The sequence below is a fragment of the Morone saxatilis genome, unplaced genomic scaffold, assembly GCF_004916995.1.
Source record: "Morone saxatilis isolate NCDOM2014 unplaced genomic scaffold, NCSU_SB_2.0 Contig12, whole genome shotgun sequence".
In the NCBI taxonomy this organism is placed as follows: Eukaryota; Metazoa; Chordata; class Actinopteri; family Moronidae; genus Morone; species Morone saxatilis.
The window spans coordinates 4,177,150-4,200,575 of NW_023339674.1; the positions used below are offsets into that span (position 1 = coordinate 4,177,150).

Below are 23,426 nucleotides of genomic sequence, written 5' to 3' on the forward strand. Positions count from 1 at the left end.
TTTTTTTGCCTGCCAATTCAGGACCCTGCTGGAGTCTGAACGCTGAAAACAACACCGAGAAGACTAAAGATGTATCAACAGAAACACTCGGGCGAGCAGACAACAATTCTGCCCCTTAAAGAAATATTGTCCTAGATAAAAAGGCTCCCTTTGTCATGACTTGTTTACATGGGCCATTTATAACTATGGCTTCTTTAACTATCCCCACCTTTCAGCCCGCTAGTATATATAAACCTTGCACTTAGTCCAGATTTGTCACAATCAAAGCACAAAGTGAACCTTGTTGTGTGTTTATAGGTTATGATTCATCTATGTGTGAATTTACATTTTCAGTCTGTAAGTGTGATTTAGAACATAAATTAAAATTGGAATGAATACTTTTTTCAATGGAGAGTTAGTAATACTGCAATCGATCAAGACACATGAAATTTGAGAACTGAACACTCAATTAACTTCAGGAGAAAATGGAGGAATCAAAACTGATTACAATTTACCAGAATCATCAGGGTTCAGTGAGCCACTGCATGTTTTATAACTGCCGTCATACTGCTTATTTCAATGTTTAAAAGAGGAAAACAAAATCAGGGTTTTGTGACTCATAGTGCAGAATAGGACTCAAGGTTAGGCAACATGTAAATATTCTATAGAACATAGATTTCTACATCATCATTAGCAAGACAAAAGTATGTTGAGGAATCATCTTGATAGTCCTTTCATTAACCCCCCCAAGGAGACATGCATTCGACTGTTGAGCAGACTCTTACCAGCTGCCTGTTAGCTCGCAAGATCTGAAGACATGCACAGCGTGAAGGCAGAAGGAAAAAAAGAGTAATCAACAAAAGATAGAAGAAAAAGACAAGCGAGCGATAGGAGTGAGTGCTTTCTGAAATACCAAACTTCAAACAGATAGAAAGATGGCAAAGATGATGAAAGATTTGATTTGATTTTAGTTTAATGTATGTAATGTATGTTTTGTATGCTACATGGATAGTTGAATTTCCCTCGGGATAACATAAACTAAACTAACTAACAAGGCTAACTAACGTAATAAACTAACTAACTAACTAACGGTAAGCTAATCTAACTAACTAAACTAACTAACTAACTTAACTATCTATCTATCTATCTATCTAAATCTATCTGAAATCTATCGTATCTATCTATCGTATCTATCAACCAGCAGGTAAAACAGGTTGTTGGGTGAGAGGGACCAAATACACAGAATATATGATGAGAAGAAAAGGTAAGATTACCAGACCTTACTCATTAACAAGTGAATGACATACATGCTGGCACAGTAATAGAGACGAAGAGACTGTATTAAAAGGCTATTCAACAAAATGACAGAATGAGGAAGATACAAATAAGAGGAGAGCAAAATTTAGAGGAGTCACTAAAGAAAGATCAGCAGGCAACCAGCCCCATCAATAACAATAACTCATCATAACATGCGTGCACACGCACACGCGCACACACACACACACACACACACACACACACTGGTGTTGTCCTCTAACCTACAATCCAAACGCAACATTTTCTTAATATGCTATGAAAAATGATCTCGGCAGGATTTCCTTTCTAGGGATTCTACTAGAGTATAAATACAGTACATCATGCGCACACAGCCAAGGACACACCTGTCCATTGCCCATAAGTGTAGTGTCTTCTCCCATCAGTATGTAGGATCCAAAGAAGAAGACAAAGGCGTGACAGAAGCCCAACAGAGTCCAGTACAGGAACGTCCGGAAAGACAGCAGAGAGTTCTTGCTGATGTCCCTGTTGGAAACAACCATTAAAAAAATCTTTCTGGATATTCTGCAGCAAAATACACCTTCATGTTTTATTGTAATGAACTAGTTAATAGTAGCAAATAATAAAAATCTTGTTTTGATCTGATCTAAAATGTTACATAAAATTCCTATTATCTGTATTTACTAAACAGCAGGTCAAACACTGTGCATGAAAGTAGTATTTAGAATTAGATTTCTTGGTTATTGAATTTATGGAAGACATACTGATTTTTAAAATACTATACATAAAAACTGACCAAAGCATCTTCCTGCAAACACTTAATACTAAACTACAGTTTGCACCTACAGATCACATGTAAATGTACCTGTACAGGCCAGGTTTATTCTGCAGTACGTGTGGATGGACCAGCTGTTCAAACAGACTGTAGACCAGGATGGGCAGGGAGGTGAAGCAGATGTTGTACAGTGTCAGATAAACACTGTCATACAGAGTCTAGGATGGAAAGAGACAACATTTCACTTATCACCAATTTATTAACTTAAATTGACATATCTAAGTCATCTAACCTGACGTAAACTAACCCGACTTCCAAGACAATGATCTTAATAACAGATTAAGCTTTAGTAACCGACTTAATGTTAATAAAAGTGTGATAAATCAGTTAACATAAGTTCTAAAGCTATGTTGAATAAATATTTGACAAGTTTAAATGCAAAATGTGAAAGCTTTTTTAATGATAAGCTTTAAGTAAAAGTCATTACTGAAACTCTATGTTCTTGCCTTTTGAGGCTTTTGAAACTTATAAATGCTACCAAATTAAAATTTTTAAAATCAATCTAGATATCAAACTGCTAGATATCAAAAAACAACTTTTCATGAATGCATTCTATGAAATCAATGAGAGACAGGGCGACATTAAAACCACAATCAAATCCACAATGACATATGAGAGAGTGTAGAGATGGAGCGATAAAGAGACTTACTTGTTGTGAAAACAGACAGAAGAACTGGTATAAAAACTGGGGCGTGATAAAACACACATTCTAGAAAAGACAGAATGAAGGAAAGAAACATTAAACTTGGCAGAGAAGGAGGTATGGTCAAAGGAAGTCTTGTTAGCAGCTGATGTCAAATCTAATTTCTGTAATAAAGAATGTAATCCATAAATGAATGAGTAACAGGGAGATTCCAAAAAAAATCTCTTAAATGACTGCATTTAAATTAAGAAATTAAGTGGGTGAGTCCCCCGGATTATTATAGCTATTCATTAAAGCTTGTGCAGGTAAGGTTGAAAAATATTTTGTAATCATAGCCAAGTCTTACCTTGTAGAAAAAGTACTGTACAAGCGTAGCTATTCGAATATAGTAGAAGTGACCGTGGACCAGCAGTAGTTTAGCCAGGAACTTAAACCTGGCAATTGCATAGTCACTGTTTCTCACGGCCTGACGACCCTCCTTCCCCATGATACCTGGAGACACACACAAACACATATTTGACACACTGCAAAATATGATGAAATATGATGTGTGTGTGTGTGTGTGTGATAAGTGTTTACCTATGCCCACGTGAGCTTCCTGTATCATACTGACATCATTGGCTCCATCCCCAATAGCTAGGGTGATGGGTTTCTCTGGAGATGTTTTTAAAAGACGCACCACCTGGACAGAACAAAGTGACATGAGTAAATTTCACCAATGAAATGATGCAGTGACCATTGAAAAAGTCATTTCAAATATGAGGGCAATGTATTTGGGTGGGGTGTGTGTGTGTGTGGGGGGGGCGGGGGTATGGCAGAGGACTGGTACCTTAGCTTTTTGCAGCGGGGCCATGCGGCAGCACAGCACAGCTGAACAGTTTTTACACACTTCCATAAAGAGCTTTTCGTGTTCCCTCAACGCTAAAGACAGACTGGCCCCATCCACGACTAACCCATGCTGTATGACATGATCCTCCTTTATCCTGGAGAACAATGGAGAGAGAATCAGAGAAGATTAGAATATGAGAGGAGATGGACAACCAACTACTACCATCTAATGCCATATAAGAGTTTACTGTCAGTCGATTCACGTTATTTCGTTATATAGATGTTTTGCTTCCTGTGCATTTGTCACAGATGCATTCAACTTTTAAATAATGAGTTTGTATTCTAAAGATTCATCACTTAGAACACTTTTAGGCTTTGACAACTTCACATTTTTTGTATATGTAAAGTATGTTGTAGGACATGGAACTAAGATGTTTAGGTTCAGTTTCAGAGCTAGACTATATAGTAAACACACATACAGCACTTTTACATAGGTTTTACTTTGGAAACTGTAGCAATTTCAGCCTGCCTACTTCTGATTTTCCTTGCAGAAACGCAGACAGGACAGTATTCAAATGTCTTATAAAATCCATCCAATATCCAATTAAAACAAACCCCTTTTTTCTAATAGTTAGAGACCTCCAATGTTCTCAGAATACAAGGCCTCAAAATGTATTTTAAGATACACTGTGCATTTTCTATTGACAAAAGAATCACACAGACACACTCACCTCCTGGCCAGTATGCGAAGCTGCTCAGCACACTCGTTATCAGAGCGTTGTTGCAGCAGCTCCAGGATGTTCATGGTTCTGTGGAAGTGGCCACAGGACAGGCTGACGCTGACTGCCGTCTCGTGTTTGTCCCCTGTGAGCACCCATACTTTGATCCCTGCCAGCCGAAGAGCCTCAATGGTCTCCTGGACTTTGTCTTGGAGTCTGAGAAAGACAAGGGAGAAAGAGAATATATATCATGTAATCGTGTTATGTGTTCTGTATATGCAAATTCACATACAGAATTATATGAAGTCAACCCACAGTGTACCATAAACCTAAAGAAAAATTAGTTTTAGACTTTTTTTGAGTGAGGTGACAAAGCAAGCTGGCATTTAAACCTGGTGTTTTGATTCTGTGGGCGTAACGTGAACACGCCCTGGATGCTCGCTAGTACAGTGTCTATAATTCAATACACCTATTGGCAATAAGTCTGCATTTCTTAAAGTTCCTTTTATCACCCAAGTGAAGTCCCTAAGTATGCACAAATCTGCTTCAAAATACAGAAGCAGTGTGCACAGTTGGCTTTATGTTATCCATGTCTTATGAATGAAGGAGGGTGAAAACTGGCTCTGACCATGGCGCAGCACTGATTCTTTTTTTGTTTTGTTCGAATATTCATCCTAGTTCTGACCACAGTTAATACTCCTAAAGAGGTTAATAGACAATGAATATGTTCAAATACTTCATGCCTATTGGCGTTATGCTATGAGCCTCAGAACAGAGGGAAATTGTATTCTTGTCTTCCATAATGGAGAAGATCCCTTGATTGTGACCATGTGTGCCTGAGGAGGAATTCATTCCAGATACAGAAACAGAGCAGTGGAGAGAAAAGAGAGAGACAGCAGCGAGATAAACAGAGTGGGAGAAGCGAGAGGCTTATGTGAGGAGCAGATGGTGAGCGGATGCAAACACATATCAACATTTATTTCCAGAGAGGCTCAGTGAGGTGACGTCTCTATCTTTCTGCTGACTATACATTGTGAGTTTTTTGGAGATTCTCCCGCCCACTCTCTCAATCTGTGTGTTTTTTGGCCACATGTTTCTGACTGTTTTATAATGCCCCAGTTTGGTTATCTATTCTTTACTTCTCTAGCTCTGAGTGACTCCCATCGTTACTGAGTGTATAGTCAAAAAGCTGACTGCTAAATTTTATAGTAACAAAACATTTTTACAAGACTGAAGAGTCTACAGCCAAGCTACTGGCTCTGTGAGGCAACATCTTGGCACAGCAGTGCTTTAAACTAAATGCTACTGTAAGGATGCTAACATGCTCACTAGGATAATGCAAACATGCTGATGTTTAAGTATGTTTTCCCTAACTTTTGCTAATTAGCACTTAACACAAAATCCAGCTGGGACTAATGGGAATGTCATTAGTTTTCAAGGTTTGGTCATAGAGCTGCTCCTTTGTGTTGAAAGGTGCTAGTTGAGGTGGTTCGGCCATCTGATAAGAATGCCTTCTAGGTGCCTTCCTTTGGAGGTTTTCCAGGCATGTCCAAATGGGAGGAGACCCCGGGATACACCCAGAACTGGCTGGATTATATATTTCATATATATTTCAACCCCTCTGATCTCCAGGGAAGAGCTGGAGGGTGATGCTGGGGAGTGCCCTACTTGACCTACTTGATCACTGCGTCCTAACCACAGATAACAGGACGATAATGGATGGATGGAACTCTTGACTTAGAATCAATTTCTTCCCATGTGTGCATGAGTTAATATAATATACATACAAATATATTAGAAGCGAGCAAAGAGGGTTACCTAAACACAGTCAACACTGCAATGTGCTAATGCTTTCTATATGTACATGAGGGGATGAGAACTACTTTTTAGAAGGGACAACACCAATATATTCCAATGTATTTGCTAAGTCTCCATACTTGTCCTCAACCCCCGTTGCTCCCAGCAGCTGCAGGTCTCTCTCGATGTAGCTGAAGGCCTCCTGCAGTCTCTCCTCCCTCTGCTGCAGCGCAGTGCGGGCAGCGTTCAGACGTCTGTCCACATCATCGTACTCCTCTGGGCTGAAGTGGCGACATGCTACCACCAAGGTCCGCAAACCTTTCTACAGTGGGAGGAGGAGGGAGGGTGATGGATAGAGATATAAAGGAGAAAGAGGTAAGATAAGAAACAATATATAGAAAGTAGAACATAAGAATTAAAGGAAGACAAATATATAATCATATTAAATAAGTTTGTGTCGAGAGGAAGGGTAAATGTGAGGAAGTCAAGAAAATGTGGAGAAGAAAAGAGAAGGAAAGGGAGATGAATGGAGGCATAGAGTGAAAGAACAGAAAACCAAATTATCAAAGCTTGGCTTTAAATCACGGAACCAGCCTGAGGGCTGGACGACCACAAATCAACCCAGTCCAGAGCACCGACTCCTGGGTACTGACGTCCGATGACATGATGTGGGGGCTAGATACGTGTGGATTTGTGTTTGTTTGTGTGTATGTGGCTGTTGTGGTGAAGAATTTACAGTCTAATGAGAACAGAGAGCGACAGAGCCAAAAGCAATCACTACAACGCTGGGAAATGCCAGGCGTACACACGCAGAGACACACAATTGTGAACATATGGATATTAGAAGGTTTCATTATAAGCTAAAGAGACATTTTTCTGTGAGGAAATTCCCTGAAGTAGCAAGTCTGGTATATTAAGTTTATTTAATGTGTCTCGAAGTCTCGAAGGGTCGACAATAACTAATAACAATACTTGTCTTTCGTGTAGGGAAAAGATGAAGATTGATAGTCATATTAACTCCACAGACTGTGTCACAGGTAGTTTGTGACTCAACACAAAATAAAGTGCATGTGATCTAAAAGAATAAGATATGTACTGTTGATCAAGTGCAGAGAATATACTGTGTCAGCATAACTCCTTTGAGTCCAGATTGTCTGCACATTCAGAGAAAATATTTTCTGACCACTACCCACAGAATGGATGCATAATACAGCTGTAATAGAACAAGGTGTTGGACAACATATTGAGACAACATATACATTTCAAAGACTTATGTAAAAATATTATTCTCACCAAGGCAAACTCGTCAACGTGCAGTCTCGTTTTTTCTATCTCACCACCGGTAGCGAAAGGCAAGATTGCCGACTCTGCACCCTTGGTGAACAGCACTGTGCCCCCTTGAAAGTCAAGTAAAACAAGAGGAAAATGTAGAAGATAAATATATACGAAAACTAAATATGACATACATTTCCTAATTTATGAAACATTTATCTCCACTCTGTCAAACCATTTTAATGTATTTTTATTTGCATGGATTTCTTGTGGTGTTAGCTTTTATAATTAGCCTTCATGATCAATTTGTCTTTTGTCAAGCTTTCATTGTTTGTTGCTGCAGTCAAAATTTTGTCAATAATGCTAAAAACACTGGTGCTTTAGTGTAAGGTGGAGTTACCTGAGGGTGTCTGTAGTATGACGCTCATCCTCCTGCGGTTGGCATCGAACTCCAACACATGGAGCAGTTTATATCTGAGAGAGCAGAGACACTCATATTAACTCACTTTGGTCTGTCCTGAACATTGCTTTTTCATAGGTAGCTTAAACAACCATTTTTTTCGTCTGCAGTCTAGATGTCTAATTTTCATTACATAGGTATTTGTCATTTAATTTGTCAGATGCACAGGGTTAAACGTACCTCTCTGACTTGCCAAATGTTTTAATTTCCATGGTATCTCCATTGCAGCAAGTGAAGGCTACTCCGATCCTGAGCAGAAAAAAAAAGAGCAGTCAAACCAGAAATCTGGACATTTTGACCTTTAAAGCACTGGTGAAAATCAAATTTGGAGGTTGGAAGGTGTCGAAGGTAATTGGGCTTTCACTAAAGATATGAAATGTAACTTTTGCTATAGCACTGGGCAAGCACAACAACAAGTGGGCACTGAGACTGTGTAGGCATCTCCAAGCGCACCTGCCATTTTGGCGCATTTATGTATGCAGCGGCGCAGTGAAAAGGGTCTGGGTGGGGTGAAATATAGATCAGAAGTGTGGTGATTGATAAATAATCTCTTAACCAGTCACATCACTGGTCTAATCGCTTTGTAACAGCTGTGCCGATCACAGTAAAGCACGACACCAACAGCTCAACAAATGAAAAGGTAAAAAAAATCATATTGTCATCTGGATTGTAAGTAAAATCGAACACACACGCATGAAAAATATGCAGCCGAAGGCCGATGGTGTGGATTTTCATTGAATGTGTACGGTGACAGAAATAAATGATAAAACAGAATTAATGAAGCTGTTTGCATTGCGTCAGTCACATGCTATTTATTTTACTGTATTTTATATTAAAAATAATTTCAAATCATAAAACAGCATTTGCACTAAAACGTGAAACGCCATTTTTGCTTTAAAAAAAAGGAGTTACTTTTAATTGCACTGCCATTGAGTTTATGCTGCGGTTACATTTTTAATGGGATTGCAAGAGGTCTTTTTTTAATGGGAGTGTTTTATTTCTGAGTGATTTATGATTTATGGTTCCTACTGTGTCTCCTTTCGGTTTAAATCAAAACAAATACACCGACTGCGGCTCAATGGAGCATGGAAGCATTGGGTCATGGGTGCAGCCACTGACTACTCCACATAAAAACTAAACTGGCCAGGATCACTCAGTTGTGCATCATGAAGTCTGACAATTTAGATGGGTGCTACACAGCCACATTTCTTAACTGTCAACCCTCCATTGTTTTCTTGTAGAACTGGAGGAGTTTTACAACTTCAAAATCTTTAACTACCCTTTACTAAACCGGTATAGAAGAATCAATTTTCCACAACTCCCTAGACATTAAATTTTGCCTGTACCTGTACTTTCTGTGACAATAAAATGGACAAGTGAGTAAGAAATAATGTCACATTGTATTTGACCTGCAGTCCAAGTGGCAGCCAGACACACAGTCAGCACAGGTAGTACAAGAAGAATATATAACATCATCACCATCAACATCCAGGATTTAGTGCAATGGTCAAGAAATGGCATTTACATTATGATCACACATCGTAATATACATTACTATCATAAGTTTTGTTTTCTTGCATCATTTGACCCCCCTGCACACAGACCATGACTGGAATGTACAAATTTCCTGAGCTGTAACAATCACAGACCCATGTACTGTGTAACACCACATTACATTGAACACAATGAACACAATTACAATGAATATTGGAGTTGTAGTCGCAGTTATGTTTCAGTGCTTTCAATTGGTTGTGAAATGCAACTGTTCCTAATCATGTGAGGCATGCGTCACATGGGGCTGTACTGTTGGCTGGTGGAAACAGCTGGGATGAAGGCTCAGAATCAGCTATCTTAGCTGGTTCTCACAGAAGAGAAGTCTACTGTGACCTCACCTCTTTGCTGCCTCTACTAAAGCTTTCTCATCCGGTGAAGAGGCGTAGTATTCCATGTGAGTGGAGGAGAAACCGTTCGCATGGGAGAATGGATCTCCTCCTCCAACCAGGCAGTCTGGCTGGTCATAGCTGATCTGAACCGTGTGACACAATGAGACCGCCTTGACGAATAACAATTCATCACCAATCTGGTTCGAGAGAAAACAGGGAAGGATGAAAGAGGAACAAACGGCATCAGATCTGACATACTATATGTCATTGTAAATATAAGAGATGTGATTCAGAGTCACTTCATCTGCAGAAAGCAGCCTCTAGCTGTAGCAGATAATGATGGGAAGGGGTGAAGAACACATAATGCACATACTGTATGTCTGCACGTTTTGTTCATACTCCAATTATCTATTGTTGATTACATGAACGGCTCGAGGAACAAAAGCCATCCCCAACATTTGAGGTTAATTTGTTCATGCTATGGTTTGCTATGGTTGTGCTTGTTTGACAGAAGCAGTGAGAAACATGTACATTTATAGTATGTGTATACAAATAGAATATGAATGTAATGCATATATATATATATATATATATATATATGTGAGTTACCAGGTGAGGCGTAGAACCATCTGGCGAATCGTCAGTCATTCCCTCAGGTATCAGTTTGCCATTAACTTCCCGGTACTTTGTTCCGTTAATTGAACACTCACGGAAATGCATCTCATTTTCAGTTAGCGTACCCGTCTTATCTGTGAACACATACTCCACCTAGGAAACAGAAACACACACATGCACACATAAGTTTAGTATTGTGTAGTTCAAGTTCCCTTTAATCCTACTTAAAAGGAACTTTTATGTGTTCACTGTGGACTAAAAGGGTAATTCTGGTATTTTTTAAAACCTGAGCTCTATTTTTATATATTCTAGGGTCTAAATAACTAATAGATACAACTAAGTTTGGAATTGGTGTACTAGATTGCGTAACTCGGCAATGGTGAAATGGGCTGTATCGGCTGCAATGTAATCCTTGGGGGCACGGACGTATGTCCACTAAAAGTGCTTGTTTTTGCCACTGACAGGCTCAGATTGTTATTGTCTGACAACATTTATGGAAAGGATCCCTACAGAGACAGACCTTTTCAGACAGCCCTTTCCGACGGGGAACTGAAGCGTTATATGCCTCTCTTGAAAGTCACTAGACTCTTCAGACCAGCAGTTCCCCACCGGAAAAGGCTGTCTGAAAAGGTCTATCTCTGTAGGGATCCTTTCCATAATGTTGTCAGACACGTCTACCAATCTGAGCAGTGTCAGTGTCACCTGTAAGTGGCAAAAACAAGCACCATTAGTGGACATACTCACAGGTGCATTTGCCCCGTTTTCCAGCTGAGAAAATCTACTGGACCAATTCCAGAGCTTTTTGTACCCATTAGTCATTTAGACCCCCAAAATATGTAAAACAATACAAAAACAGAAATGATATCTATGTATGTTTACTCCCTTGCTATGTGCATGTATTCCTGCACTTCTAATCCATACCTGTCCCAGCTCCTCATTGAGGTCAGAGGTGTTAACCTGAGCTTTCTGGTCACTCTCCTCATGGTAAAGGTCCAAATCCCAGCCAATGAAAAAGGAGCCCAGGAACTTCTGCATCTCCACAGTAACGTAGAGCGAGATCGGGATGATGAAGTTATAGAGGACCAGAAAGGCCAAGAAGTCTGAGATGAACTTCAAGATCTAAAGAAGGATGAGAGTAGATTTCATCAGAATGAGACACAAGAGGAAAGCAACACAATGGCACAAATTAGTAGTGAAACAAGATAGCAGGATGAACCAACCAACCAACTACACTGGTGACAAATCTCTTTATTTACATTTTTTCCAAGTCTGCACAAAATGATTTTGCACTTCATGTCACATTTTGAAGTTTCCATTCAGCCTTTGTAATGCAACTGATCATTTTAGAAGGTGGAAGAAAAGATTAAGATTGCAAAAAAAATGTGCTTAATACACATCTAAGCCGCACACAGAGTGATGGTGCTTCAGCACTGATCCTTCTAAATCAAAGCAGGCAGGGTAATTCATTCCCATTAAGGAGTTAATTACTTTATGTGACAGGAAAGGAGAGTGAGGGAGGGCCACAGACTGAAAATATCCAGTTATACAAAAGACAAGTTTATGACATATTAGATATGGATTTGAACTCTGACTAACTTACTTAACAAAATAAAGAAATCAAAGTTAAAAAATGCCTGGTGTCTAGCAGCAGATAGGACATGCAACAAAAATACTGTACCTGTCATGGAATAGAACAAATACAGTATTTTAGTAGTTGTGCTTTGTGGATTTAGATATTGTAATATTTAGGCCTTAAATTTTGAAGGACCGGTAGATTCCCTGGAGAGAGGAGATAGCAGTGATGTGGAGATGTGCAGTCACTAGTAGAGGGTATACAGTGTAACAGTGCCAGCAGGTTTCTGGAGCACCTGTTATACTAAATCTAAAAAACACAGCCATTAATTTGTTACTGGTATTCTTCTGTGTCTCTAGGGAGAAGGGAAGCGAGTGAACAACTGCGATTTTTATTCCCCTCTGTCACAATACATGGAGGCTGCTGTTCTCTCTGACTGATTAGTGTTGGCAGGTAGGCTGATAGGCCGGCAGACTGGCCCTGTGAAAGGCACTTCCTCTCATGCCTTGTCACATAATCTAGACACTAAAACCACCCTACCAGCACCCTTGTAGGACTCTGTATGTGTATACATGTGGATTCAAGCGTGGGCTCATTTTTAAATCTTCACTAACTTTCTCTATGAATAAATCTGCAGTAGAGAGAAAATATCCATTAATATTTGGCGAGGAGATGAAGTGGAAGGAAGTGGAATGTTGGCTAAAATCTTACCTCATCTTATCTCTGGGGCTGATAGCCTGCACCACTTACAAAATCAAATCAATAGGAATGCATTCTTGTGGTGCTTAATGGAAAGCTGACTAACCGGACTGCTGTTTCTCTCTTGTTCAGTCTTTTGGTTGTAGAAAGGCTCGTCCCATTTGTCCTCAGCCTGCCAGGCATACTTCAGGATGGTGCTGAGGATGGCCTCGAACAGCAAGATGCCCAGGTAGATGATTAGGAAGGTGTTCATGGACCTGACACAGGAAAATAATTCAAATTGAATGTTAAAGTAAGAATATCCCCAAACAGCAATATTTCTTTTACTCTGAGCGACAACAGAAAGAGCTCACTTCTCAACCGCAGAGCGTTTCTGGGACTTGCACTTATAGTTGAGGGCCATCTTGGACTCCATCCCTGTGTAAACTGCCACACCTGCAACAGCAAAGTTGGTTAACTTATTACACCAGGCTTGAAGATTAGACGACTAGACTATTGATCGACTTGTGCATGAAATCATGAGAAAATAAGACATAAAAATGATCCATGTATCTAGAGTAGATCATTGACTCTGGTTCAGCATGCCAAACTATGACAGACAAACAGGATACAAAGACACACTAGTGAAGCATTGGGGCACTCCTATAAAAGTCTTTTAAGATTCAGCCTACATAAACAGCCTTCAGTTAACATAATCAGACCTCAGCCATATGATAATGAGTGGCCTGTCCTACCCATAATGTCCACTGACATTCTTCTCGAGCCGCTAAATGTTGGCTTTCTTTAACTCTCAGTTCAACTCGAGACTTCCCTAGCTGCGTTCCTTTCAGGTAGAGGTTTTGCTTTTGCAGGACCTTTTTACTGTATTTTCATTCCAACTGTATTGACTCACCAAAAATCTCTTTGGTATTTTTCAACCTGGCTCCTCGTAGCAGCAAATTCTCTGGACCCAGCGGTCTGACATAAAAGCAAACAAAAATAACATAAATACAGACAAAGATGGATGTGGCTGTAGGATTTGGGTACAAACAAGACACAGTAGGACCTTGATATAAACTAAAACACTCAACAACAGTCTATGAGTCTCATACATCTTCTGTATGTGTAATTAATCATTTTCATTTAGCTGCAAATGTCTTGGTGGCATCGCAGCCCACTGCTGATTTAATATCTTTGACAGCTTCATCTTCTTAAACCAGTGGTTAGTAATTTTGTAACCCAGTGCTAAAAGCCTGCACATTGCATGAACAACTATTCACAAAGACATGCTTTCATGTTTCAACCAAGTAATAAGTAATAAGTAATTTGTCTGTAACTTGATACCATTACCTACATTAATCAGAACTTTATCCAAAGCCTGTCTTTTGGAGATGTCTGTCAAGTAGTGTCTTAGCTTGTCTAGCACTTATATAAATATTAATCTAATTATTAGTCAAAGCAGCTGGACTCTGGTCTCACCTTACTATCTCCTCTCCATGCTGAGTCACTGTAATCCGACCGACAAACCTAGAAAAAAACCAAAGCCATTTTAGTTGAGCGGTGTGATAGAGATAGTAACTGAGTTCACATGTAAACAGGAAACTGGGCTGTAAAAATCATGCAAATACAAGAAATCAAGATGGCAAGAAGGCTCTCCTGAACACAACTGTTCAGGAGAGGGAACCGGCATATTTAGTTTATTTTCATTTCAGTTGGATTTTTGATTACATTATTAGGAAAACAAGAATGCATTATGACAAGTACAGATCTTCCTTTTTATCCTGCTGCACTGCTGCCACAGCTATGCTTTCCCTATTTGGAGTGTTTGCCATGCACATGCACACATGTAATAATAATAACCCCATAGGAAACCTGGTAAAGTTTATAAAATCAGGTTCCTCCAGCAGATTTCTGACAAGCTTTAACTTAATCCCTTAAAGTGATTTAATATGATGTTGAAGAAATAAGATTACTGCAGAAAGCGGTCAAGAGCTGGGTTTGTTAAGTGCATTTAAATGCAGTGAGTGAGAGAGAGCGACAGTAACCAAGAGAGGAGGGAGGGCGTAAACTGCCACTGAAACAAACTGCCTGATCTAAAAATATACTGATCGATCCTGAAGTAGCCAGCTGAGACAGACAAGAGAAACAGGGGTTGTTAAAAGGTGATGAAGCCATCTCACCCCATCATCACACATTTAATAACACGTTTAATAACACATCTCGAACACGCATTAATCACAGTGGTTTTTAAAGTGGGTTCTGGAGACTTCAAGGGGTTCTTAGGCAATTCCAGAGAATCAAATCAGTCAAATTAATTATCTATACAGTGCGATAGTTAAACAATTGAAAATAAAAAGCTAGACCAAATAGAATAAACACAAAAGCTTCAGGAATGAGGATTTCAAAAGGCAGAATTTCTAATGTTCTAATATGTGTTTAGCTGGGTGTAGTTTTTTATTGTATGGGTTTATTGTATACGACTTCACACTGGAATTTGAGCTCGAACCATGAAGGTATCCACACACACAGATGCAGATTACCTGTATAGGTCAGCTTCCGGTTGTTGACACTCCACCACAGCCTGCAGAGCCTCCAGTTGGGACACCGATTGACACACTGCTGTCTCCGCCACAGAGTAGTGAGTCTACAAGCATACATACACAACACGCAAATACAGTTTAATGCTGATGGAAGGGAAGTATTATTTAACATTGGACAAAAACACTTAGTATAGTCATACATTGAGTCATTCATTCATAAAGAACTCATGAACTAACAGTTAGGACATAAAGCTTTATATCTATAAAAAGTTTGTGGCCTCAAGAACAAACCAAATATGTATGTGTGTATGTGTTTTACTGAATGTAACTTGTGTGTGTTTACACTCTACCAGTTGGCTTCTCCAGTTTTGACAACCAGGTTTGGTTCTGGATGTGAGGCTATCTTGTTTATCAAATGGTTGTTTGAGCTTCTACTGATTAATAGTAGTCTGTCCGTCTTCACACCACAGATATTCTCACATATACCCCTAAAGCCAACACAGTCCCACATGCAGACCTTAAGGTTGGTCTCTCCGTCGAGGCTGGCTGTCGTGATGTGACAGGTGCCATCTTCACGATCTGATGACAGCAACACCAGGTCAACTGGGAATGTCTCATCTTTAGCCACACGAACAATGTCCCCCACCTGGATGGGCAGGCAGAAACACACACACACATTCAAAAGGTCAAGGGCACTGTTTCCCAGTGAATGTTTGTTTGGTCACTTGTTCAACAAGCTAAGGTGCAGAACAAGACGTATGTTCATGTTTGTAAGTTAGATAAGAAGGCGACGTGGGTTGTTATTCAAAGTCTGTCTTGTGTTATGTTGCAGGCTCCTGTCTGGCTCAGTGTGGCCGTCTGCTCTGTAGAACGCTCTATCTAAGATTTGATTGGCTTAATGCAAAACTAGGAGGTGCCTTCACAAAGCCAAAAAAAATATAGAATACAAATGACTGCCTTTTGGTTCCTGGTTTCTATTTTTTTCTTTTCAAAAGGAGAACACAGGTGATTTGCAGAGGAGATATATGCATGCTGTAGCTGACAAAAAAAAAGCTTTAATTTCAGTTATACTTTTAATAAAATGTGCTCACTCCTGTAGGTCAACAATACTAAGTGTGCATGACAAGAGAGATAAATTAACTGTTTGAGTAAAGGACACACATCATTTAGGTAGCGTTGCATAGGCTCCAGACACACTACAGTGTCAGAGAAGCCTGACCTCAGAGGATTTGTGTGCACTGCAATGTTCTGAGTTACAGGCTTATTGAGGCAGCAAAAACTCCTCCTGCTGATGGGTGGGCTGTAAATATGCCAGTGGCTCAAAAAATGGTCATTATGGTGTATTAGGGGTATTCAGGAAAATGATGGCCTGCAAAGACAAATAATGCCAACCAGTCCAATACAGTTCAATAATACATACAAACATGAAACAAACAGGCATTTGTAGAGACTCGAGCTACTGCAACAAATGCATCATTCACAGAACATTCCAGTCGCACACAAGTCCCAGTTTCTTGCAATCCTGACATATGAAACAGTTCTCTTTTCATTGACAAAATGATCTTATGTTATCTTTCTATACAGACTAGCGCCACACAAACACCACTAGCACCAGGAATTTAACAGCTAAGCTTAAGTTAGTTATGGCTGTTGGCTATGCACCGTGAAAAGCTATATTTGAAAATGTCCAGTGTGTAACATTTAGGAGAATCTATTGGCAGAAATAGATTAGAATATGCATAGGTATGTTTTCATTAGCGTATAATCACCTGAAAATAAGATGAATTGTGTTTTAGTTACTTTAGACTGAGACGTTTTTAATCTACAGAGGGAGCAGGTCCTCTTCTACGGAGGCCGCCATGTTTCTACATTAGCCCGGAAGGGACAAACCAAACACTGGCAGTAGAGATGGCCTTTTGAGTTTTTTGCGGCCACCATAGTTTCTTCTACTCGCTAGAAGTGGGCGGGTGAGGCGAGGGTGTTGCAATCCTACACACTGGTCCTTTAAGGACAGGTTTTCCCCATCAACAAACACAATGCTTCACTTTGCTAGAAGTATTCTCCTGCTCTTAAACAAAGAGTAAAGCTTTGTGAACTGGAGTAATAAAGTTGCCATTTTACCCTGATGTTCTTGGACCTTGTCTGGACCAGACTTCCACTGCGAACCACAAACACTGGAGCCCCATTCACCTCGTTGTCCGCCTTGTGTCTCAGCCAATCCTCGTAGCCCTATGACGAAATACTTTCAATAACCAATCACATACAGCAACTGGTGATGCAATGCTGGCATGACTAATCTGTGATCAACGGATATAAAAAAGTTATTCCAAACACATTTTTTTATACCAATACCAAGTTCATTACTGGTTAGAAAATAAAGCATCATATATTTAACATTGTGAGTGAAGAAATTTACAAAAATGGTTCTCCTGAACAATTTTAATTCAACTACATTCTGAAAGTCGAAGCAGGATATCACAAGTCTTTCACTACAATTACTCTCATTTAAATTAGGCATGTATATTAGTTCCCCATTTTAAGCCCAACAAAGAGGAAGCTAAGTTGTGTTCTCACCTGTTTTATAGCAGTTACTGTGATCACAAAGAAGAGAGGCAGACCACTGGTGACTGGGGAAGTTGGGGTGTCTATCATTAACTGGAAAGACAAATACAAAGGCAGTGGTGGAGAGTTAAACAAATTGTAGCGGAAAGAAAACGACACCAGAGACTCAATAAGAGTGGGTGTGCCCTGCTGGAGAGAAAACAAGCTAACTAGAAAGACAACAAAGAGAAGTAGTGGCTCATGTGTCAAACAGGAAACCCCTACAACTTCCCTCAAAGGTAAACTGTTAAGAATTACACTCATACGCACATGCACACTAAGGGGAAATTAAAAGCTTCAGTAGGAACATTTACTGCAGCAGACACATGTCGGCTGGTTAATAAAATTTCACACATATTTTGCACAAATCTTCAATGATACACAAAATGAAAGCCAAGCCATCTCTGCAAATGCTAAAAATAATACCATTTAACTTTTGATTCACATATTTTCAGCAATTATTTTTGGGATATTTTTTAAAAGATTCGAGGAGGGGACGTTGTGGTTAGTTAGTTAGTTAGTTAGATAGTTAGTTAGATAGATAGACTTTATTAATCCCTGAAGGGAAATTGGGTCGTCATAGCATGTGGTTACGATGCCACTCCGCCCTGGTGTATATAAAACATTTGTTTTGCAGACTAGCTTATGAAAGCTTAAGCAGAGAACAAAGAGACACGGTGAACGTCCTCTTAGTGTTTCTATTATTACTTCCTGAATTATATTTTAACATTTTATTGATCCACATACATACCCTCCGAGCATATTTAAAACATTTAGTGGAAGGGTTAGGGTTGTTAAGGACTGTCAAGGTTGCCTATTACATCACCCTCCTCCCCCATAGACAATTTGGTTAAACCGAACTTTAAAATCCAAGCAGAAACACACAAGCTGCTCTGTGCTGCTTGACACGAGAGTCGTAGCTTATCTTATCTTAAGAAAATGAACTCAGCAGTTAGGCCTTAACGATGACAGCTTTAGGCGAGGGACATCAGACATATTTTTTGTTTATGAGAAAACTCCTTAGAGTACCTAACACAAACCAAAGTTTTATCTGAACATTTTACCAACAGTAACAAGAGACAAACTCTAGCATTAACTATAATGAGACCAAGACTTTTCTTTATTTCACAAGAGGAACAGGCATCTAGGAATCCATCAGGCCATCCAAAAGTGGTCAAATTGGCCATCTAAGAAAACGTCATGTTCACAACGTCAAGATGAAATGAGGTCCTCCTTTTGGTGATTTGAAACTAAGATGACTTCAGCTTCACTGACAAGTGGCGTGGGCGAAAAGAGAGACTGAGACAGAGTCAAGTCGATTGCTTTGGCTTCACTACACAGGCCCACATAAATAAGGAGAAGCCTGAAAATTTGAAAGCCAAATCCTACTTCAGCACACGCTGACTGATGCATAGTGAAGGCCTAACACTTAGGGCTGACTGTAAAGACACCCATAATACTTAATGTGTGGGTGTAATGTTTTAATACACAGGCAGACCTGTCTCTCTAGAAGTCGATGAGTCACTCACTCAGGCACATTTGTATTTAGGGCAGGAAAACTGAGGTCACACTTGACTCGTCACCATCTGACTGAAAAGAACATGTACCTGCAAAAATGAAATGTGTGTGTGTGCATTTGTGAGTGTTATTACCTGCACGAGGAAGATAATGAGAAAATAGAAGTTGGCTATCCTTCTGAACTGCTCAAACAGATTCTTAGGGACAAAATTCCAAATTGTGTACTGAAAAGAAAGAAAAAACAACATTTAGGACAAAGTCTAAGGAAAGGTTATTTAAGCAGAGTATCTGCAGGAGAGTATTTAGCGTGGCTTCAAAAAATGGTGATTCTGACATGTTGTCAACAGTCACCAGACCTGTTTTTGTTTCACTCTTGTTTTTCAGTTCATCACTTCCTGTACAGCATGCTCTAGAAAGAAAAGCTAACGGAAAAAAACATGAATGCACATTTTTTTTTTTTTTACTGTTACTGCTTTTTTCATGCTTTCCGTGCTTTACCAACCTGCTTTTACCTTATTAAGCTGAAAATAGTACACAGCTGCACCAATACTACCCTTGTTTTTATTTGAGCTGCTTGTTGCATGACTTCAAATCAATTTAATTCGAACCCAGGTGACTTAACCATACTGTCAATTACTTAATCAACTGCCTAATCAATGACAGCCATCACTGCTGGTGCCGGGCAGCAGCCTCTTTGGATTATTATTCTTTTGTTCAGACAATCTTCCAACCGACCTACTAATCCTCTCACTAACACAAAAGTTTTTTTTGTTTGCGTTGATCCTGTTATCAACAAATTGTGCCTCACTCCTTATCTCTTTCCCACCACACCGGAGCTTCAGATTAATTTCTTTAACACTGGTCGAGTTGGTGCCAGAAATCAGCTCATGAGGAGATACAGAGTTTCTGTAACACTTCCTCTTTAGCCATGGGTGCTGTCACTGCTCAGGCTCATGCTTCAAACCACCTAAATCTATGGCTAAAGATGCAGTGTCCCAACATGGTGCTTATGTGGTCATGAACACGAACAGTTTTTCTAAAAGAAATAAATCAAAGATCTGAAGATTCATCATTTTAGTTAAAACATTTTTCAAGACCAGAACTTTTCCCTTTTATTGTGTAGAGAATAAAAAATGTCTTTGTGACTGACTAACATGAAATCCTGTACTGATAACATCACTGGGAAAATCCCAATACTGGCTCAAACAACATTTGGTACCTTGGAGGAGATGATTCTGTTGTCAGCGAAGCGTTGTGGTACGTAGTGGCCATGCTGGGGGAAACGGTTTGCCACATAAATCGTCCTGGTTTCACTCTGATGAGGGGGGTCAAAGCCCTGAGGGAAGGGAGGATATATGAGAAGAGAGGGAGAGGGAGAGGGGTGGGGCAGAAAAAAGGGGACAGCAGGTTAACAAGTTTTAGTACACCCGTTCTCACTTATTTTATCTTTGCACAACTGACATAAACAACTCTTGTTTACAGTGACTTTTATGAGTAGAGCAGTTGTGCTGCACTTTAGTGTTGACCTTTAACCTCCATTAATGTACACTAGTGCGTAGCTGAGAGAATTTGCAGATTCATTTATTAGTCAACTGACAGAAATGACAACTACTTTCATAATCGTTTGGGTCACTTTTCAAGCAAAAATGCCCAAGATTTACTGGTAACAGCGTCTTACATTTTAATGCCGTGCTTTTTGCAGTTTTCTATCATTTAAACGGAATATTTTGGGAAATTGTGATGGGTTTTCACAATTTTTTAAACCTTTTTTAGGCAAAACAGTTAACTAAGAAATTACAATATCGTCTTATGTCGTATATGTATAATGTAATGTATTCCCTAGTGTAAATCAGACACTTTGTCAGTGAAAAATGCTAAACAACAATAACAAATACAATTGTCTTACATTAGTAAGGAGTACTTAGATTAAAAATAAGTCAAACTTACAAGCAATTGACTGTAATGAAGAATTGGATAGTGGAAGGGAACTGTATGACCTTATTTCATAGTCATTTTATACTGTTGGCACTAAGCAGAAGCATGACTAACCCCTGAAAGTCTACACCACACTAAAATCAACCTGGGGCAACATTTCATGCTTCTATTCAGTGTGGTTTCAGTGTCTGTGTAGTTGTATGTCTCTACGGGCCATTATTTGGTCTGGAGCAGCATCCTACAGTGAGAAACTGAGACGATAGCAGACTCTACACTGCTGCAACGTCACAAAGTACAGATGATTCTTCTCTTGCACTACAGATGTTTGTTACTGAGCGTTTCCATTCAATTCATTGTGTAGCTGGCTAAAACAAGTTTGACCAGCAACACAACTTGTTCATGAAAGCAAGAGAACTTATTTAAGGCCCAGCACTGAATTCAAACCAGACAAAAATAGAAGCCCCACGCATGTAATATGTGCACAACAACAAAAATAAAATACATTTAAACATGCCACAGCTCAACAGCTCGTTAATCAATGTTTAATCTCCAGCCTTGTCAAACCGTCTTACCCTGAACCACAGACATGAACAGTACTACACTGCAGCAGTTGGCCAGCAGGTGGGACTAAGAGGAACCACGATGACTCTTTTAAACTGAAATGGAAACCAGGTGTGGTCATTTCAGCGTAGTTAAACCACACACATTAAACAGGAGGTCCTAATTATGAATGTGATATCAATGTGTGCATTTAATGTTTGTCATTTGCCATCCATTCATCTGCAGGCCAACACCATGTCCTGTGACTGTCACACCCTACCGGTCTGCTCTACGAAATATGCTTCCAATCATATTTGCAAATGTTGTACGACGTAGGCCCGACACACATACGCACACACAGAGGAATGTAACCGGGCCACGTCACTCACTAGCACACACGTTCACCCCCACGTTCAGGGACACATGTGAACCATTACTTCCTTTCTGTTTCACACTCTCCAGCTCTCCGTCTGCTGCTGCTTTCCTTTTGTTTATTAAGTAAACGCACCTAACACTACGCCTGGAGGACAACGGCATGCTTGTTAGCCTGTAGCTGGTTTTTTAGATATCACTTTCTAACTTTCACACACACACACACACACACACACACACACACACACATATATATATTACTAAATTCACATATGTTCAAGGAGCCGTAAGCTGCTAAGAATTAACTCTGCACAAACACATGGCATGAAACCAGTGATCCACTTTTAGGAATTAAAACAATATGTGCAGGATTTTCCATTTGCTCACAGCTTTCAGAAGGTGGTCTACGTGAGAAAGGCTTCCTCTCGCTCGTGTCTAACTCTACACTTTCTTCATTTCCCAACCGACGCTGCCTCAGGTGAAATCACTCGCAGCAGTTTGTTAGATTTAGCTCTGGAGCCACAGCAGCATTTATGCAACTTGTTTTCACATATGCAGTAGCACTCGCCAAGACCAGTAAACAGGTCATTTAACAGTAATTACACCAGTACAATCAGTGGAGTGGAGGCACAGACCCTCAGCAGGAGAGCTGGATTTAAAACAACCAGTCTAACCAGTGTACCCGACCAGGGAAATGCAGCCAAGAAAAAGGAAGTTTCACAAATTCAGAGTAAATGAATGAGCCCTGGTTAAAAGTTCTCAGTGCATCCTGCAGCGTCACACTGGGTTAAACAGTAACCTAAGAATTCCTAACCACTGAATGGAAAGTTACGGGAGGTATCGAACATGTGACCATTTGTAACAGAAACACAACTCTTATCAGCGCAAAGGATTTTGTTCAGTTGACTTTTCTTTCCCTCGGTCTTTGAACTAAACTCTGTTCTATAGTTTAACGAAGGTCAACTGAGCACGCAAACAAGAAACCCCTTTAACGCAACATCCTGCATGACGGCTGCGCACACAGTCCTGCATTCAGTTCAGAGTTCAGTGCTGTAGGAAACAGCACCCTACCCAAGGAGGCAGTTCCGTTTGAACCCACATTGAGTCACTTGGGCTTTTAAATCAAGCGATACGGCCCGGGAACTGCAGACACTGATGGGCCAGGAAGTGAGTTTCGTAAGCCACATGTACCAAAGTTACTGTTGAGTCACTGGCATTGATCAATGACCGGTTACAAACCTGCACATGGATAATGGTAAACATCTTAACTTAAAGGGGAACTTGGCAACTCTAGCCATTTCTTCGCTGGTTTTCACTTTTGTTGTCGCATGTTTTCTCAGCGAGCTCCCCCTACAGCTCTGGA

The 23,426-nt window shown here is 39.9% G+C and overlaps 1 protein-coding gene across 1 annotated transcript in view; it reads right to left on the minus strand.

Annotated features, from left to right (window-relative positions):
- The window catches only part of atp11b (ATPase phospholipid transporting 11B (putative)), a 54,172-nt gene that overhangs the window by 27,198 nt on the left and 3,548 nt on the right, over positions 1–23,426 (minus strand). The window contains exons 2-25 of the mRNA XM_035652864.1: positions 20,436–20,552; positions 19,351–19,440; positions 17,672–17,752; positions 17,219–17,326; positions 15,615–15,743; positions 15,098–15,201; positions 14,037–14,084; positions 13,471–13,535; positions 12,932–13,013; positions 12,685–12,835; positions 11,228–11,425; positions 10,301–10,459; positions 9,701–9,888; positions 7,989–8,057; positions 7,749–7,822; positions 7,370–7,473; positions 6,217–6,398; positions 4,292–4,495; positions 3,562–3,715; positions 3,312–3,414; positions 3,079–3,224; positions 2,739–2,798; positions 2,120–2,247; positions 1,641–1,779 (exon numbers count right to left, since the gene is read on the minus strand). Of these exons, the coding sequence (XP_035508757.1) occupies positions 1,641–1,779; positions 2,120–2,247; positions 2,739–2,798; positions 3,079–3,224; positions 3,312–3,414; positions 3,562–3,715; positions 4,292–4,495; positions 6,217–6,398; positions 7,370–7,473; positions 7,749–7,822; positions 7,989–8,057; positions 9,701–9,888; positions 10,301–10,459; positions 11,228–11,425; positions 12,685–12,835; positions 12,932–13,013; positions 13,471–13,535; positions 14,037–14,084; positions 15,098–15,201; positions 15,615–15,743; positions 17,219–17,326; positions 17,672–17,752; positions 19,351–19,440; positions 20,436–20,552 (2,883 nt within the window). The remainder of the gene's footprint in view (positions 1–1,640; positions 1,780–2,119; positions 2,248–2,738; positions 2,799–3,078; positions 3,225–3,311; positions 3,415–3,561; positions 3,716–4,291; positions 4,496–6,216; positions 6,399–7,369; positions 7,474–7,748; positions 7,823–7,988; positions 8,058–9,700; positions 9,889–10,300; positions 10,460–11,227; positions 11,426–12,684; positions 12,836–12,931; positions 13,014–13,470; positions 13,536–14,036; positions 14,085–15,097; positions 15,202–15,614; positions 15,744–17,218; positions 17,327–17,671; positions 17,753–19,350; positions 19,441–20,435; positions 20,553–23,426) is intronic.